This window comes from Diadema antillarum, unplaced genomic scaffold, assembly GCF_040938485.1.
Source record: "Diadema antillarum isolate AM-2024a unplaced genomic scaffold, OU_Dant_1.0 seq00002059_RagTag, whole genome shotgun sequence".
NCBI classification, from domain to species: Eukaryota; Metazoa; Echinodermata; class Echinoidea; order Diadematoida; family Diadematidae; genus Diadema; species Diadema antillarum.
The window spans coordinates 151,377-172,024 of record NW_027272706.1 but is presented as its reverse complement, the minus strand read 5'-3'; the positions used below and the strand labels follow the sequence as shown (position 1 = coordinate 172,024).

General features: G+C 37.8%; 1 protein-coding gene across 1 annotated transcript in view; it reads right to left on the bottom strand.

The window, feature by feature from the left end:
• Nucleotides 1–673: 673 nt before the first annotated feature.
• Nucleotides 674–20,648, bottom strand: part of LOC139713767 (U3 small nucleolar RNA-associated protein 4 homolog) — a 123,546-nt gene continuing 103,571 nt past the window's right edge. The window contains 1 exon segment of the mRNA XM_071625468.1: nucleotides 674–793. Coding sequence (XP_071481569.1) covers nucleotides 674–793 — 120 coding nt within the window.

Genomic DNA, 20,648 nt, shown 5'->3' with positions numbered 1-20,648 from the left:
ATGTCTGATCCAATCCAATCGTGATGTTCACAAACAGACTGAAAATAAAGTCTCCTCGATGGGCTTACTTAGCATGCCAGCTTCTTCTCAATTTTTTTTTTTTTTTTGGGGGGGGGGGGGTGGGAGAGAGGGGGATTTGATTTTTTTAATCAAGTAGCTCAAAATCTCATGCCAAAAACATGTTTAACTTGCTGTAGTGTCTTGACATTGGAAATGATAATGAGTTTTGTCATTTTGCTTGAAGTTCATATGTGTCAGTGCTCTTCACTTGGCTTTTAATCTTGTTTCTTGCTTTTTTCCCAACCTCCTCTTTTTTTCCAGCACTATCTGCCTCTTTTAATTCAGATATTTCTTCACGCACGTGGACAGGATTGTACAATCCAACTTATACAGCGTTTAGCTGTAAAGTGTGAGTACATATTGTTTTTAACTGATGTGTGCCAATGTCATTCAGCGCTAACTGAGAGCAACCTTTCTTCACACCCTCCACATAATCTCCCTTGACCAATGATTTATGACAAGCATTATTCATCCATACACCAATACAGAAGTGGCTGATCATGAAATCAGGGGAAGCAGAAAGTAATACCGAGAGCTACTGCACCAGAAACTACAAATGTAGCTGAGAGAGGGATTTCACCATTCTCTTATCTCTGTCTGTCTGTCTGTCTGTCTATGTGCCGAATTTCTTGACTGGAAATGCTGCTGGCAGTTGTTCCAAGATGGCCTGTTGAGGGCGCTCTACTAGGACCAGGTTCCCAGGGTCTTCCAGCATACCAATAAACATGATCGTCTGGAGGCAGGGAGAAAAAAAAAGGAAGTAGGGAAAATAGAGACATAATCAGTGAGATAAAAAACACATAATGATATTCCATTAAATACCTGGTATAATAAAAAAAAAAGGGGGGGGAGGTGCTGGAAATGGGTGTAAGACAAGCAAGAATGAAGAAAAACAGGTTTGGGGTTTTCACGTGATATTGTTGAATACTACATACAGAATTTCTAAATTCAAAGTAGGGCTTGAAAATCGTGCATCACTTTGAACAAAATTAGAGGCACATTACAAAAGGCTTGAGGAGTATGTTGATCAATATGCATCAAACAAGCTTAGAAAAAAACAACAACAACTACATTTTATCATGATATTTAAAGAAGGATACACTTGAAAAATCACGGAATATATTCATGAGTTTTCATATTAGAATCAGATCATGAAATATCCAGAGAGGAATCAGGAATATGATGTAAGAGACTGGAAATTTGTGCTCACATTCTTCTGCTTTAGGAAACAAGAACTTGAGATCACTGATCACCATATTGTGGGCCGGAAGTCAAGAAGGCTTTGTGAGGAGCCAGTGGAAATGAGAAAATCTTGCAGTTAACTTTTCTTTTTTCTTTTCTTTTTTGGTTAAGATCCGAGCGTGTCAGTGCTAAATAGTGCACCCCCCCCCCTTTCTGAACAGACAAAACAAACTTTGAGCAACTCATCAGACGCTGCAAGTTTAATCTAAAATGCCAAGTGAAGCTAGAAATAGCTGGATTGCCGCTCTGTATGAGCCAAAATCTGCCTCCTAGCCCTCAGCAGGAAAGGAAACAAAAGAACTTCAAGAGAAGCGCTCTGTCACGCACTCTTTGAAAACGTGACATTTAAAGGTGACAGTCTCCCTAACTTTTTTTGCCCTTTGCGCCTTTTTTTCTGTGTGTGTGTGTATGTGGGTGTGTGTGTGTGTGTGTGTGTGTGTGTGTGTGCGTGTGTCGTTTTGGGGTTACACTGTGGAGTTAGCTTTAACAAAAAACCAATTATGTCAATTAGAGTGTATTTGAATGTGTATGTCGTACTAAATATAGAAGAATGCCATCTAGTGATGACTTTGATTATTATCTGAGCATTGTATGGGCCTCAAGGCTGCCTTGAGAGACTAATTACATGTCTGTGCATACTATTTATTCTTTCAGACTTCTCTGGTACCTTGGTAATTTTCATAAGGTCATTGGTGACATAATTAGAAGTGTTTTGAAATTCTGCTTGGATGCTAAAAGCCCCTGAATGGATAAAAACATTGAGCTTGAAGACAGGATCTCAACACCTTTTTCTGATTCTATTTACGAGGAAATGTTAATCAGTTACAAACACCGGTACATTAACCGACATTAGAAGTATGACTGTAGAATACTACTGCTTAGGGATTTGGAATGCTTGAATATAAAAGTTTCAGACTTTGAAGTAAACCCAGGGAGCAGTGTGGGGAGTTGTTACTTTCCAAAAGTAGCAACAAATCCTGACTAGATGTCAAAATCTTTTCCATTCTGGAGCTAGCAGAGGTCTGACAACATGATGTGCATGCCATCAGCTATGCTAGGATTAATAGTTTCCCTCAGCAGAAGATTTCCTCAAGTGTTTTTCATAAAGTACTCTGATCACCTCGTGGATGAAGTCAGACTATATGAGCACTGTTAGGATAAAGGGATAGTATAGTACTGATTTAGGTGAGAATTCACCTTTTCACTTTTTGTGAGATACTTAGAAAATGCTTTATGAAATGTTAAAAAAGCACACAATACTAAGAGAAATTCAAAGTTTATTTGATGAAATATGGTTTTAAAATGACGGAGATATCCAAAAACTGAGTAAAACAAAGGGATTCTAATAAAAGGTAAGTCCCATCTTTTACTTGGATAACTTTGTTTGGGATACCTCGGCCATTTCAAAAACAATTTTTATCAAATACACTTTAAGTTCCTCTTGGAATTGTATGTTTCATATCTGATATGAGGTTTCTCATTATTTCAACAACAAAAAAAAAATCATTAAAAAATGTTGGAAACCTCAAGCCCCATTTCAACTGAAACTGTATCATCTCTTTAATCTCACCATTGGTACCTCAATAAGCTCTCAGCAAAAGTTGGACATCAAAATCAAAATTCATTTAAGTGCATATGAACATAATACTTCTAGTATTGTGGTCTCTGTATAATCTTACTTTCACCACGACGAGTGCAATACATCCAAATAAAAAGGAGACAGTCTTTCCACTCAGAACCCCTTGTAGACACACAGAAAATTAACTCTTATAACATTGTATCATATCACATGATTTAGATTGAGAGCTGAAATGCTCAACCATTGGTTGTGAGCTGGTGAGTGAATCACACTGGGATGGTATGTGTCCATCTGAAGTTCAAACCCAAGATGACGTCAGCCTCACCACTGCCTGTGTAGTTGATCCAATTGTCATGGTAAAAATGGTAATATTTGATAACAATAGCCATTCTATACTAATGACCCACTGAAGCTCAAATACTGTAAAATCATAAATTTTTCCTATATCTGAAATTTTCACAAATTTCGCAAAGAACCAAGATTAGCAAAAGTAAAATGCACCAGAATGTTTGTGTGTGTGTGTGTGTGTGTGTGCGCGTGCGTGTGTGTGTGTGTGTGTGTGTGTGTGTGTGTGTGTGTGTGTGTGAGTGTACACAATGCACTGAATGCCAGTGCCAATTTGCAAAAGTTTTGTGCCATGGAAAAGGCTCTTGGCTCCAATTCATGACAATTTCATGCAGCGAATGTTTCTGGTTTTATAGCACTTTAATTCATTTCCTTAGTATCTGGGTTGATTTTTAAAAGTATGAAAGAGGGTCCTATGAATCATGGCAGGCAATTCACACTTTCTGCTTACGAAACTGAATTCAAAGTTCAATTTGTCTTTAACAAGAATAGTAAAGTATGAAAAATCAAACAGTAAAAGTTTGATCAGAAGAATTCTAAACCATAAATTCATAGGTTCTCACAAAACTTGAAACCATTCCTAACCACAAAACAAGAAGAGATGATGGTATTCACATCATTCCAATCTGATTTTCTCCAAGGACTTACAGTTAGGGTTAGGGTTGTGATAGGATTTAGGTTTAGTTTGATGTGAGGATTAGGATTAGGGTTAGGGTTATATTTGTGGGTAGACTTTATGTTTGGCTTAGCGTGCAGATATTTCATGGGAGCAATTGTCACCGGGGCAAATGTCATGGAACCAGACTAATAGTTCTCCTACTGAACTGTATTAAGACATCAACTCTCACTTTGAAGTTATCGTTACACCAAATGACTCCACAGTAGTGTGACACAAAGAACATAATTCCTTCTGTTTTTTGATTCACTCCGAAAAAGGCAAGCATGGTATCAGGAGACTTGTGACCCAATGTAGTCATCTCATCTGATGACCTAATGTGACTGATACCAATATTATTGCTTGGTGACATTCAGAGGACATAAACTTTTTTATTTCTTATTTGAATTGTACCAGCTGTTAATGTAAACTTGAACAAGGAGTGCTATTTCTCAGGACACTGATTTGTTAACTTGACTTTGATATCTGTGGCAAAGTTAAACAAAATGCTTGTGTCAAACACTCCTGGCCAATGAAAAGACTTTTTCCAAATCTAACAAATATTTGAGATTGTAGTTTGATTTGTAATCTTTGTCATATTTGCACTCAGATGTTTATAGCCTTATCCTATTTTGACACTTGTTTATTCTATTTTCATCTTTGCGCCAAAATTTTCAAGTGAGATTTCCGAGAATACAGAGTGTAAAACAGCTGTCCTTCATTTGAGAGATGGATAGCACAATATGAATGCACAGTATGACAGGTGCTAAACAGACTGGTTCAATCAAAGATATTCTTCTACTCAAACAAACGGTAACAGCATAATTTGCAGACATCAGATTATCAGACACATAATACTACTTTCAATCAAAAACAAAACAAGTATAAAAGCTGTTTGTTAAAAGTCTGCAGATGAGTGATCTTTTATTCTCCAGTGTTTTCATAAAAAGGGATCATTTCCAATTGCTGAGCAAAGCCAAGAAAAAAAAAATGTTATGGGAACAATGATCGTCTCAGCTGGTATTTTCTTGGGTTAATGCAAGCATTCTGCGGTGCTTGGTGGTAGAAAGTGAAAACGTGACTACCTCAACCCTTGAACGCGCGGCTCATGACGGAATGTAAGCTCACAGGTGATTAAAGGACTCTAACCCAAGTTTTGATAGATATTCTCATGTGGGAACATTCATTGGTTGCTAACCTATCATTACTACGAGAGATTCAAATTGAAATCATCTGACGACAATTAGTCTTTTAGCTGTTGTTTGTTTTGTAAGATTCTTGATATCTAATTTCATTTAAATACATTCCAACATCTCACTAAGTTTCACTCTTTAGTGATGATTGATGAAAAGCAGATGATTTTCTTACATCCCTGTCTTCTCCACTTGGAAATGTATTTCATTTTCTGAAAGTGACAGGCAGGTATTTTTTTTTTTTGTCTAAAGCAGAAAATATGATTTGCTCATTAGATTTGTGATTATTATGCAGCATGGAAAAAAGGAGTAATCTTTTTTGCAGAATAATTTACATCAAACAGATTGTGGAGACTGTCTTAGAGATAAATCAAACCATACATGATGCAGAATATGTACACTGTGGAAAGTGGCAAACAAGAAGTGGTACAGACATAGCCTTTCACTGCTTCTGGGTTTGTGACTCATTTGTAAAAACTGAACTATTACTTTTACTTCATACGTAATAGCAAAAAATAAACAAACAAAACAAAAACCTACTTATATAGTATATATACTATGAGACTGGAAGTAAGTTTGTAAATGTCCAACGCTACTTTTCAACTTTTCTTTCAAGACAGAACTCAAGAAAGATACAACCTGTCTTTCAGACTATCTCCTCTGCCCACTAGTCATATATAGAATGAGAGAGAGAATGGGGGCAGGGAATCAAACAAGATGGCTGATGGAATATGATTCTATTTCTATCACTCTTTCTATCAGTTTTGTCTAAAGTGTGTGTTTTCTTTGTCAGACATCATCAAATCTTTGGGTTTTCATCTAACTAAACATGCAAATTTCACTTCATATTCTTATCTATGTCAAGAAATCTTCTCTGAATATATGAAATGAACAAGAACAGCAAAGATTTATGAGCTTCTATAATTAGGTGATAAATTGTAACCAGCTCATAACCAGACAGAAACCAACTGACAACTTATCCTATACAACCATGCATCTATCTAACAGCCAGTTTGCTGCCATTATTTTTAATAACCTTAGCAATCATTCTGCAACTAGCCAAACAACACCCTTCAAATTAACATGGTACAAGCAACAACAACAACAACAACAACAACAACAACAACAACAACAACAACAACAACAACAACAACAACAACAACAAACACTACCTCAATCTTTCATCCAAGAGTTGAGATTTTGAGCACAATCTTGGCTTTAGAAAACAAAAGATTAGTGACCATCTCATCTAGGAAAACAAAATATTACCAGTAAATAAAGACATAGAAACAATCAAGCAAGGTTTATTGCACCGATGATGTCATAAAACTATGCTTCTCAACCCTCTTCAATCCAAGGCCCACTTTGGCTCCTACAGAGTTTTTTGAGACCCAATAAGATCAAATATTAATCTTATCTTGTTTCATTTTTGGCTGACTTCATGGCCCATCGGCTGAGAAGTGTGGGCATGGAACATAGGAGAATGCTTCTGGAGAAGAGGAAATGTGAACATGTTTGATTCATTTGAGGAGAAATACTTTGAGGGAGAGCTATCACCGTGGGGTGATGACCAAGGGTAATAAGGTGACAACACAAATGGCAAATCACAGGGCTCCTTGAAGAGATCCCATGGGGCTTGATCCCTCGTCCTTGTCCTTTGCCAGGACCACTCAACCAAACTCAAGACTTGCTGCTAAAGATGAAAGAGTTGACTTTGTCTGAGTCCATTTACAAGTGTGACATGGGATCAGTTTTCATGGTGATGACAGACAGAGTATACACACAGACTTTGGCAGACTGGTATCCTATTCATCTTGCTCAATCACTTGACTCTGTCTTTCTGTCTGTCTGTTTCTCCAAGAGTTTCTGTTGGTTCTTTGGCCCTGCACACCACCAACCAAGATTAGCCAGGACCTACCCTAGGATCAGGAGTACTTGGCCTCTCACACTGCTGATGACAAGCCAGTGGGGAGACTGAAGGATTGTGCTATTACCACAAGGCCACTGATGTGAGATGACTATCACCACTGTCTCTTTCTCTCTCACTTTCTTGTCCTTTAGCAAATGTTTTCTGACACTGTTCACTCCTTTAAAAATGAATAATTTCACAATATTCAATGCTTTTATTTACCTAAAAATCATTAATAAACAAAAAAAATAAAAAGAGATGAGATTTGTCATTTATCATGATGCTGATCAATGAAACACAACCTCCAGTTTGTATCATACACAAATCTCACATGGTCATTATCCCCAATGTCTAGAAAGTTCTGTAACTTATACTCTTCTCTGGAAACAAAAATGAAACAGGCGTCATGATAAATACGTCATAATCAAGAAAAACCAGACCTCTTCAAGCGAACAATAAGTGCAGTAAAGAGGAATTCGCACACAGCTGCCATGAGGCACTTCATACAGTGTCGATGAATATTCATGCCACACCTCATGCCATGTTGTGAACTGAATCTAAACTACTCCATGTCGAAATAGATTCAGACCCAGACCACTCATTATTGCAGCCAGGCTTTACCAGGATTCTTTCACTCTCATTGCCAAGTCCTTCATTCTTTTTCTCTCTCATTTCTTTTTCCTACAGATATTGACATTTTCTAGCAAAGTTTTCCCCTTTCTACTGGTCTCTTCATGTCCTTGAATTCAAGCTGTTGTCTCACTTTATGAAAACTTTCTACAGCAAGATAAGAAACTTCTCTACCTTTCTGCATCTGCATTGGTTTCTGTATATGACTTTGCATAATTTCTTATACCTGTTAGTTCATGAGATAAAACTTTGTCGTGGCTTCTCCCTTTAATCTGGAATGATATTACCAGCATAAAGATTACTTCCTCTCATAAATAACTTCATACCACCATTTCCTTTAATACCTATTGGTATTCTGCAAGAACTGCATGCAAAAGTTTTTTTTGTGTGTGTGTGATTGTAATTACCTACATGGCTTTCACTACTAAAGGCACTCTAATGAGTTATGATAATTTCAATCTCATTCCAGGGCATACCCTCCTTTGACAAGAAGATAAGAACAAAGAAAAAAAAAAAGAAAGAAAGAAAGATGAAAATCATGCAGAGAACTAGCCACAATAGATGAAATAAACAAATCGCTTTGACGGCAAGGAATTTTCAGCTAAATTCACTGTGTTGTTTCCATACAGTCAACAGTTATAGCATACTGGCAGTACCAGTAGTGTTAGCTGGATGCTGAATAGGTGTTACAAGAGAAGAAATCACCCTATTTGACCATCAGTGTGTTAGCCAATTATACAAACTGATTTCTTCTGACTGTCCCACTGAGGTACATTTGATAAATCATTTTGTAATTCCTGAATTGTAACCATGGCAATAACCCAAAATGCTTACAGTTGATTGGCTAGTGCCAGTGGTAAGTTCTTTTGTAGTGACTGAAAACTGCCAGTAGTCTTAATTTGCATGGTTTAAACTGTGTGATATCAGAAATAGTGCATGTTTGACGGGAAACTACTAACATTGATGACATATTTATACTCAGGACATCCCTTTATCTGTTAACTGCTTAAACATAACTGTCGTGAAGAGATTATACTTAGTCTGGGGTCAAATAAAACGTAAATACAAACATTATAGAGAGATCACCAAACATTTAAAATGCGCATTACTGACTTCGAGTGACAGGAAATACATTTACAAGCAACACACTTTTATTTACTCTCATTCATCAACTTTTCAATCATCGCAATACAATTCTTTTGCAATATATATATTACACAGCACTCGGAACATTACTGAAATACTGTAACTTGCTCTTTTGTGCAGAATTGTATGATTTGGATTACTCAACATCAGAACTCATTTTTACTCTCTATAAATGATTTTTTCTTAATTTGATGGAAGGTAAATTGCAAGATTGATGATAAATCCATATGTTTGCAAACTTGAGCAACAAAATAAATAATTGACTGAGATTCAATAAAAATACTATTTTTTCTATCCAAGAGAAGAAGAGAGAGACTGTAACATGAATGTACTGTAGTTGGATTCAATTTATATATAGTACTAGCATAGCTGGAAGTGGGATGCCAAATTTAGGGAGGGAATATGACTAAGGTGCTATCAACATTAAGTTCATTAAATTTCGCCCCACGATTTTCCTTGGCACAACTGAGCAAGAGAGGACAAGCGAGGGAAGAGAGAGGGGGACTAGGCCAGGGTACGTGTGCCGGGGACAGGCCTTTGGCTCATCACAGTGACACCATCTTTACATGTCAAGTGAAAGCCATTCTAATCTGTCTGCCTGTGAAATACCTTGGCAGAGTTTAGCAGGCTGCTGTCTGTCTCACGGATAGATGGGATTGGGGGGGGGGGGGGGTGCGGAGGGACAGGGTATGGAGGGTATTCACATTGTGGGAAAAAAAAAAATCTTTTGCTATATATCATGTTGTCTCACACTGCCTCTTGATTGCGCTGCTGTCATATGAAAATCCCTTAAAGTTGCATGGTAGAGACACTTCATGCATGTAAGAAGATTAGCATTTCCTAGCTAACAAACATATTTCATTGTGGAGAAAGATATCAGATGGAACTGGAAATCAGCATTAAATCAGAGAGATTTTAACCTAAATTTGCCAATATGAAAGAGAAATAGGAACTTTAATCTTCTGAAATGTGTTCAATACTAAGTTTAGCAATTAAGAGACTTTGGCTTTTATTAAAAAAGATCATCTTTTAATCTACCCTATGAAATTCCAACATGAAAAAATAACAATCACATTAAAACAAACAAACAGACACACAAGGATCACACTGTAGGTATGTAGTTTCTGGGGTTTGGTGGTTGTGTTAAATCAGACATAGCTGCTGCCCTGTCGGGGAGTTGAGTGCAAGGTTACAGAGGGGAGGGAGCAAAGGTCATGGAGGGGAGGGAGCAAAGGTCATGGAGGGGAAGGTGCAAGGGTCATGACCGTCATGCAGGAAAAGGTGCAAAGTTCATGGACAGAAATATTCAATGTCTATAGAAGAGAAGGTTCAAGAGTCATAAAAGAAAGTGCAAGGGTCGTGGAGAGGTATATTCAAGGGTTATGGAGGGGGATGTGCTAAGGTCATGGAGGGGCAAGTGCAAAGGTCATAGAGAGGGCTCTTCATGGGTCATGAAGGGAAGGTTCAAGGGTCAGAGAGGAGGTGTGAGAGTCATGGAGAGGGATGTTCAAGGGTCATGGAAGGGAGGGCAGTTTTTGTTCAAAAGCAACTTTAATCGATGTCAAATATACACAGACATCTTTATTTCTAAAAGACAAGAATTCAAAGGCATAACTATAAACATGGAAGTAAGAGGCTTTTCACAATTGCCCCTTAATTGATACAGGTGGAAAATGAAGGGAAGATAGAATTAAGGCAGAACTCTCTGAGAGAATGAATGATTTTAACTATCTAAAGAACAGTACACATGCACAAAAATGTGAAGCAGTAATGCTACATGTGCAATATATATATATAAAGAGAGTAATGAGAAGATATCTGACTACATCATGTAGCCATGAACTTTTCTGAGACAACATTACAACTGTATAATGCAATTACAAATAGAGAAATGGCTTTGCATTTCAACCATGAAGCAAATAGCATAGAGAACACATGATCAGCAAGTGATGTTTGCAGCAGTATGCCACACTATGATCAGTAATCCCAAATGGACTTTACAAATCAGCAATGAATTCAGACTTCATCTACTGCAGATTACTCTTGCCTGACACAAGAGGGCTCACATTTATTACACTTAACCTTTAAAGCTTGACATAATCATGTCACAAGACAAATTCAATGTGTAACCACACAGAAGGAAATTCTTTATATGTCTTTTTTAAAATCTCCTGAGCACAATTTGGCAAGCCATAATGTGGAAATGTTTCTCCTGATGAATTATTATGCCACCCTCTGTAGTCCCTTTTCAATTTCTATCATGTCTTTTATTTGGGTTAGGTGAGAAAGACTCTATGGGGAAACCCAGACAAAACACCAAAATGTTTCTCTTGGCTCTGATATAAGGGCAACTGCAAATGAGCCGGGTGTAAACAGCATATGTCAATGAAGGCAGGGGAGAAAGGGAGGCGGGGAGAGACGGGATAATCAGAGAGAAAACTGGATGGAGGAAGAGATGGGGGGGGGGGGGGGGGGCTTAATCACTCGGCGGGGAGCTTTCACACGTGTCCCTTGAATCGTATTTCTAGCCAATGTCGTGTGAAGGGAGCCCCTGGGAGAGACAGAGAACCAGACACAACACGCAAGCATCTCGGCCATGACTCATCAGCCACTGGCTTGTCACTGGGGCATTATGGGTAGTTATCACTGGCAGACTTGACAATGGGACTCTGCTGCGTGGGCGACTTGCAGTGAGAGGGAGAAGGGAGGAAATGGAGAGAGTGAGAAATAGCAAGAAAGGGGAAAACATAGACAGAGATAGAATAGGAGAGAAAGAGAAGGAAAGATAGTTTGAAAGAGAGAGAGAAGGGCGAGGAGTTAGACTTCAAGCTCGTGTCATTTTTTTCCTGCAAGACAAATGATCTCTCTTCTCTCGAGGTATGTTCCCCCCACTGCTCATTTCTGTTTTCACTTTCATTTTGCTCAACAACTTTTTTCTTTTCATATTTCCTCAGTCACATTCATAGTCATATTTCCAATAACTGAATGTCTAGGGGACTGACATGTACCATATTAGAAACATGTTGATAGATTATCTTTCATTTTCTTGAAATTCCATGGGCATTCCTTAACTTTTCCACTAATGATTCATATTTCATAAAATGTCACAATAATGTAATATCTTCTTTTTGAGATGATGTCATAAGTAAACAAAAAAAAGTAATCAGATAACCAGCAATCACACAAAGTTCACCAATAATGTCATTCTGCTACATCAGGTCATGATTCGTCTGTATCACATTTCTTTCATTCTCGGAAGTTGTACATCCAGGAATGTCTTCTCCAGGAAGTAAACAAAGTCTTTATGTTTAGTCTACTTCAAATCAAAGTTTAAACAACTATTCTAAAACACTACAGCAGCTAAGATAAATTAATAGATTTTACGAAACACTGACAATTCCAATGTCTGAAGTAGATGAAAAAATTCATAACTGAAAATTGTTAGGACTGTAATGAAAGTTCATGAAAGTTGTCATATTAATTTGCAAAGACTGTAAACCATATTTCCTGCAAGTACAATAAATTATATCAATGTGGTAGCCTCATCATCTAGACGAGAAAAGGAAATTTCTTTACTCACCTTAGATATTAATTTTTTCCTCCTGATCTCTTTCTGATACTGTTATACTACTTAACATTATGTAGCATATACATGTATCATAAAGAAATGTGCACGTATGTATTACGTCGTTGACACGCTATGGTGATACTTACAATCTTTCTTCATTGCAGTGTTATCTTACTACAGCTTGACTACTTAGTTGTCTTACCCATGTCATAGCATAAGCAAATATTAACACCTTGTACATTTAGTACATCATGAAACTTGGTTAATTTGATCTAGCAGGGCCAGGAAACCTAGGCAGTGTGTGCAGGAACCAAAAAAGAAGAAGATATTTTAAATGATATCAACTTTAATGTTGAGACATGGCTTGGGAAGAATAGCATTGAGGGAGAGTCAGCGCCTTTAAGAGACTGTAGGGATGGATGTGAAGAAGAAGAGACTACGGTAATGTCGGCTAACATCGCATGATGACGATCTCAGAGCGTGCTAAGCGCAAATTTGCTGCTGACACGCAACCTGTAAGCTCCTGTTGATGCGGGCAACATTTGGAAGTGCTTTGTCCGCCCCGCCTCAACGCCACACTTCCGATGAGACACCCCCCTCGGACGAGAAGCGGGGATTGGGATCGGCGCGACACAACCCCTAAAGTCCCTGTCTGATCTATGGATGCACAAGTGAGTCAGGCCACAAATATTGGGGAGCCTTGCCCAGTGCAGCGCCACCAATCGTGGCATCATTGAACACTTCCCCTCTGTACCAATTGTACGGGCATCACGATAACTCAAACCAGGAGTTTGGCAATGTCATGATAGTCTCAATAAACAGGCTTTTGTAGCAATAACTAGCATCGTCCATACAAAATAGACCATGAGAATCAACAGATATAGAGTGTGATCACAAAGTGGTAAAGCTATAAAATGAATTTCAGAGAAAAATGTGCACATACTGTCCCACAGCCTGTAAGTGTCTTTGACTTCATAAAGGTCATTTAACCCGTTGAGGACGGGCTGATTTAGCTACAACATGCATTTCCCACAAACACCTGCCCGAGTATACATGGGACTTGTCCTCCATGGGTTAATTTGATCCTGTTCTGTCATTAGGTCGGGTCATACCTATTGTCAAATGCTCACATTCAAGCCTGTCTCGTTGCTGTTAAAAATTAGTCTTTTCCTGGGAGCACAAGGTGCTGATGTCTACTATCTCTGTGTAAAAACTTCAATGTTTAATACTCAGTATTTATACTGAACCAACTTGCCGACTAGCTCTGTAGGATTTCCTATGATATCTGACATTGATCGGCTCCAAAACTAACAGTATTACCATTATTACAGTGTACACTCATACACACTGGTCTCTCTACCTGACATCTCAAGGGGGGGGGGGGTAAGATTTGAAAGTGGTATTTAGTAATTCTAAGAAGTTATGAGTTGTGAGACTGGGACAAAGACTAGCCAGTTGATGGTGTCTGAGTTTGGAAGACAAGAAACCAGTTGTCAAGCTACAAGTCACTGATGCTTCCAATTCAACTATCATGATAGAAAGAGGCTTCCTATGGTCCCGCCAAATACTGCCCTCTCTCCGTCTCGACGTCCTCATCTCTGACTGCTCATCTTTCCTCTTTCTCATCAGTGGGGTGAGGAAACAGAGCACCAGGGAGCGAGAGACAGAGTGAACAGACAAACAGACAGATAAATGGACAGACAGACAGACAGACAGACAGATTGAGGCTTGGGAATGCGTTAAAGGACAATAAGCTAGCAGAAAACACACTGAAATAAGTATGCGATAGTATGCGGGGAAAAACAAAAATATGTATTATATGAAGAAAAATAAGGTTAACTATTGAAAGGAACTGATAGAAATAGAAAGTAGGAGAAAAAAACCCACTGTGATGATACAGGAAGCAAAAACACAAGAAGTGAAAGTGAAAGAAACTGACACAAGCAAAACAATATCAGCCAATCAGGTGGCTTCTTTTGTGATAGCAGAAGGGATTCAGCCAATCATGTGGTTTCTTTTGTGATAGCAGGAAGGGATTCTCTTGACAAATTGTGATGTAATTATGGGAAAGTTTTACTTTTGAGTATTACCCGACAGCACTAAGCTCTCCTTTAAAGGCACAATCCAGTCCAAATATAAGTTAGTCAAATAAAAAGGAGTAAAATCTTACGAGTTCAATGGAAAAAATTTGACTGAAATCGGATGAAAAATAAGGAACTTAAAACATTTTGAAGTTTTGCAAATTTCTGCAAAACAGTTCTTGCACAGTGGATATGAATATGCAAGTGAGTGAGCTAACCATGTTACAACCTCACAATTTTGCACTGATCGTGTACAAAAAATGACAAAAATTCAATGTTTCTGTCATTGAAGTCTGAAACATGATGTTATTCCTGGTTGAATAACTTCAGAATAGTGATCATTTAGATATATCAGGATTTGAGCCTGGGGCATCATTTGTGTCGAAAGAAAAACTGAAAATTTCAAAATGTTATGTACAAACTATATGGCAAGTTGTGAGGGGATGACATGCTCACCTTTCCATTTGCATATATATTCATACTGATTGTTCAACTGTTTCTTGAATAATTAGAGAAACTTCAAAATGTCATAACTTTCTTATTTTTCATCCGATTTCGATCAAATTTATACCGTTGAACTCGTAATATTTGACTCTTTCTTATCAGACTAACTTATGTTTGGACTGGATTTCTCCTTTAAATCTACAAACATGTTCACTCCATGCCTGTTCAGCAGCTGTCGGATGAATCATTTAGAAACACTGCAACTGACAGTTTAACAGAAAATCAAATTGGGTTTTGATAGATATTTAGATATTGAATCTTCCAATTACATGATTAGACTAAAAAAAAAGAAAAAGAAATAGAAACATGCCAACAAAATAATGATATATTTTGTAATGTGTACACTGCACAAGCTTGAAGGCTACAACACCACATCAAAATGTGTTTACATGTATGTACTGTACATGTACCTTGGCAAATGTTTTGGAGCAACTTCAGCTGAATTTATAAGTACAATATTGTGTGAACATAACTTGTAATTGTAAAACATAATTAGTAATGTATGGCCTGCCAGCTGAAATATTTGTTGCTATGATTACTACTGTAGTTGTCATTGCTGGCATGATTAAATTACAGTGCAGTCACATACAATATAAAGAGAATGGTAGCTGTGTCATTCCCATTAATAAAGGTGAGTCTTGATTAGTGTCTGCATGGGTTTCATTTGATCCATCACCTGTGTTCTAGGTTTCCTTGGAGCTCTAATTCTACTGTAAATCGAATGAAGCTGCTTCCAAATCTGCATTTGTTCTGTGCATAATTTGTCGCTTAGCTGGCTACATGGAAATCCTTGATTAGCATCAATCACATCGCATGACAATTACCAGATTATTGAAGCTAAACTAGAAATTTTGCATAAACAGATTGACATTATTAATCCTGTCGCACCTAGATTGAATTCACAAGGCTAGCTGAATGATTACAGCCAAAACATTACAGAGAAATAACAATCAAAGTGTAAACAAACAAAACACAAAGACCTGAACTAATTACCTATATTTTTCTTTTCAAGGTACAAACTTCAACATTGTATAACATGACTTTCTTCAGTTTATTACAGTTCCATTGGCATCACCATACCAATCTGGATGAATACAAAGCAGCAACCATGTTAGCACAACACTACACCAGAACCACACTGGCACAACACCACACCACAACCATGCCAGCACATTAGCACACCACAACCATGCTGGCACATATATCATATACCTTTAAAGGAGAATAAAACTTAAATTATATGTGAATTGAGGGAATGCAGCAACAATAGTAGACCACACCAGTAGAGCTTGAGGAAAATTAGACTATCCATTGAAAATTATGGTTTAGGAATTTTTAAATTTTTGGTGCAGCCATCACTGGATGAGAAGGGTACAATGCTTTGTGACATGGCATATGAAATATGATAAAAATATAAAGAAAATTCATATTTTCACTTTTTTAGCATAATGAAAGAGCACCTAACTTCTTTCAACAGCAGGGAGAATGATAATATTACCCTTAACATATATCATTAAACAAGTCAAGAAAATATGTGCTTTTCATAAAATATGAAATTTGTGGAATTCTCTTCATATTTTCTTTGTGTCATTTTCCATGAGTGATCTCACAAACTGCTGTAGTTTTCTCATCCAGTCATGGCTACACCAAAACTTTAAAAATTCATAACTTTTGAACGGTTTGTCCGATTTCCATCAAACTTTGCTGATGTGTTCTACTAATGTCACTGCATTCACTCAATCCTCATGCATATGTGGGTTCCATTCCCCTTTAACCCCATGCTGGCATACCATAACTTCACAACCATGACAAATTCAAATCACTAATTTTGTTAGGTTACACTAAGATAGTCACACTATTAGATAATACGTTATACTCAAAATACGCACAGTATATCCTTGTAAAGTGTGTGCCAGGACTAATTCGAAGCAGAATTATCAGGGGAAAATATAATCTTTCATGGGACTCTAAAATCTTCCCATCTGACAAGATATGCAAGGATGAGGCACTACACCTGAGTGATGTAGCTATTTTCTCACTAATTTCATTTGAGAAACAAGATGGTGTAATATATTGGCAAAGAAGTCAAGCCCACTCCAAACATTCTTTCTGACGACCAGAATCTGCATTTAGTCGCAGCACATTTTTCGACAAAACTTGATTTTCTCCTTTGATAAAAGTTTTCATTTGTGTTTTCAAAGTCCAGAAATCAGAATGTCCAGATGAAAGAACAAGATGGACTCTTTTCCCAACAATCACTGACTGGGTTTATCATGAAAGAAATTAATTTGTACAGCTAGTGGAATCATGGTGAAAGATTTTGGACTAGGTCCCAAAAGCTAAAGCAAAAGCCATTGCTATCATGCGAATCACGTATTCTTCCTTTAAGCTGTCTGGAAAGATTGCGTGACAGCAAAGTTTATCAGTCATTTGTCCTCACTTTCTGTCAATAAAGAAAAAAAAATCCATCATCCATGGTTTAGTAAGAGTGGAAGATAGGGGGAGGGGCAAGAGAGGGAGAGAGAGGGAGAGAGAGAGAGAGAGAGAGAGAGAGAGAGAGAGAGAGGGAGGGGGAGAGAGTAAAGGGGTAGCCATTGAAGAGTTTCCACCCAGACACATTAGTAATGAGTTATTGGCTGTTTCACAGAAATCCCTGCGATTTGTCATCCTACACGCACAGAGCTAGTACAACAAACCATGGTCAGACTCTGGATCACAGCCCAAGCCTTTGGGGGTGGGGTGGTACAGCTTGTGGTGGGTGATAGAAAGAAGGCCACATGAAGGGAAATGAGTGTAAATTTGTCAGTATTAGTATGGTATTGTTTCCAAATACCTCCTAGTTAATTGCCCATATAAGGCTAAATCTGCACATGAATGATGTCACCAGCCCACACATCTTTTCCCACTACCCACTCTTTTCCTCTTTCTCACCCATTTATACTCTTTTTTTTTCTTCTGTGAATAGAATGCTATAGGTTCTGTATTCTGTGAAATGCAAATTGATTGAATTTTCAACAAAATATCGAGATAAATTTGTGATGAAACCTTCAAAATTGTTCAATCACATTCATTTTAAGGGCCCTAACTATACTATGGACCTAGCAGGCGCAATTGTGGTTTGTTTGATTTAGTGCCCAAACCTACTTTTAACTCAATAATCTATTTCCTGTGCTGAGACAATGAATGGAAATGAAGCCGCTGATGCTTTCCTACAGATGGCTAAAGCTCTCTAAGCCACGCCCCCTCCTTGAATGTGACCAATCACAGCCAATCTTGGCTTTATCACATATCACACTGTATAACCAGTTTCAGCTACATTGGCTGTCTCTCTGTGCAGACAGCTTATGTGCGGTGGGGGGGGGGGGGGGGGGGGGCTGCACTTTTTTGCATAATACAATGTATATATAGGAATACATAGAGTCTAACAACTTGCACCCCCCCCCCCTCCTTTTTTCTTTTTTTTTGTACCCTGGAGGTGGCACAAGAAAAAAAGGGTTTTTTTTTCTGTTTTTCTGTTGCCAGCCGATGAAACCTAGTTGAAGAAATGCGGGAAAGGCCTCTTTTTATTCATTCATTCATTCATTCATTCATTCATTCATTCATTCATTCATTCATTCATTCATTCATTCATTCATTCATTCATTCATTCATTCATTCATTCATTCATTCATTCATTCATTCATTCATTCATTCATTCATTCATTCATTCATTCATTCATTCATTCATTCATTCATTCATTCATTCATTCATTCATTCATTCATCTATTTATTTATTCATTCATTCATTACTATTTTTTATTTTATTTTATTTTATTTTTTATTTTTTGCATGTTAGCTGGTGAAACCCGGAAGTGGCACCAGAAATACAAACTGGGTCCCCCCACCTTTAAAAACGTGGTGCCGGACATGATGTGTGCCACTGATGCGATAAGTCAGGCAACCATTTCCACACAGGGCCTAACACAATATGTGAACTCTCTGCAAATTTTCTGGTACAGGGTTGAAGGGGGAACATAAAGACATTGTGTCGCTTACTAACAGAGATGTGTATAATGTCTCCATTCATGTCAGTCTGTATATACTACCTTTTTCCCTGACAGTATTCTATCCCTATTTATGAATAGTATACCATCAGAGGTCGTCCCTTTTGAACTTTGCTGCTGTATCAACAGCCATGACTCCCAACTTTGTCAAAGTATCCTATACTTTGATAGCTACTAGGTAAGAACACTGTGTTAATGCATGAAGCATGCAGGAAGCATTAACTGACTTAGATTAAGTCAACTCTTATCACACTACAGGATGGTTTATAGCCTCTTGCACTATGATTTTCTCAAACGGTAGGTTGTAATTTGGAGGAAGTTTTAAATCCTGGTCGTCATTATTACTAGTATCCTGATCATCCTGGTCGTCATTGTTACTAGTATCCTGGTCATCCTGGTCGGCTGTCAGATGGAGGGCGGTGAGTTTAAAGCAAAATTGCTACACAAAGCTGTGATCACCTCTAATGAATGCAGTTCAGCCTTTCCATCTAAGATTAAATATTTTACAGCTTGGGTAAAGAGTGCAGGGTGACCTATTTCAGCCAGCCAGACTAATCAGATATAATGAAGACTCAACGTTTACTGGCAAAGTACGGTCACGTCTCCTTGGTAACTTGACCTACATAAGTACAGACTGGTATGCATTCATAGCACTGCTTGTTTTAGTAGCTATTTCCTATGATGCCTTGCATGAAATGGTTTTCTGTCCCTGACTATTTAGTACTGTGCTGAGTTGGGAATCCTACATTTAGAGACACATCACTTCTCAAATTGCATCTACTGTCTGTTCTTGACATATAAAAAGAAATAATTACATATGGCTTCAATATGACCCCCAAAAAAGTATATAAAATAATTCTAAAACCATATAATTCACATTGGCTACACATCGGATATCAACTCAGAAGCTGATACATGAATTGTCTGCCACTTGTGTAGGATCAAAGTCAGTCTGAACACTAGCATCCTATCTCAATATAAGGCGCTTTGATCGCATCCCGCATCAACACCGTCCCAAATTAATCCTGCCAAGAAGGCTTCATTACAGAACTGTCATGACAGGTCCTCCCACTGTGAATTCATCTCAAATTAGAGGTGAAAAGAACAGTTTGTAGAAGTCAAAGGCAGATGTTGCCAATCTCTAAAACATATAGTACAGTCTTTATTAAAGAGGTTTTCCTTTTCATGTTCTATTTTGCATGATATCAAATATGGATATAAATGAGAAAACATTGCTGACTTCATGAATTTTAATACCAGATATAAAGACTTTTGCCCACTTCCCTGACTTACACTACTTTGTCTCTGTGCATTATCTATTGGCTTCAATATTACTGTACAAATCTGTTGTTTAGTGCACAATTTAGGCAAGATGGTGAGCTCACTTGTGAACACGTTTAAAGCTGCGATTGATATTAGACCGATGCGAAACACAGTCCAAACACAGTCTCCCATCAGTCTGGCATGGGATTCTAGGACCAATATGAATACGATATAAGACTTCATACATTGAATAGGGGAAAATCCCCTCAACAGATAAATGAGGGAGCATCCTCTCTAAAAGCACAATGACCTTGGTAACCTTGTGATCTCATTACATATTACAAGTAAACCCTTGTCTTATCAAATGCCTCCATAAGGATGCACAAAAAATGACATTGCTCCACATAGACTTGTGACCTCCACTGATGA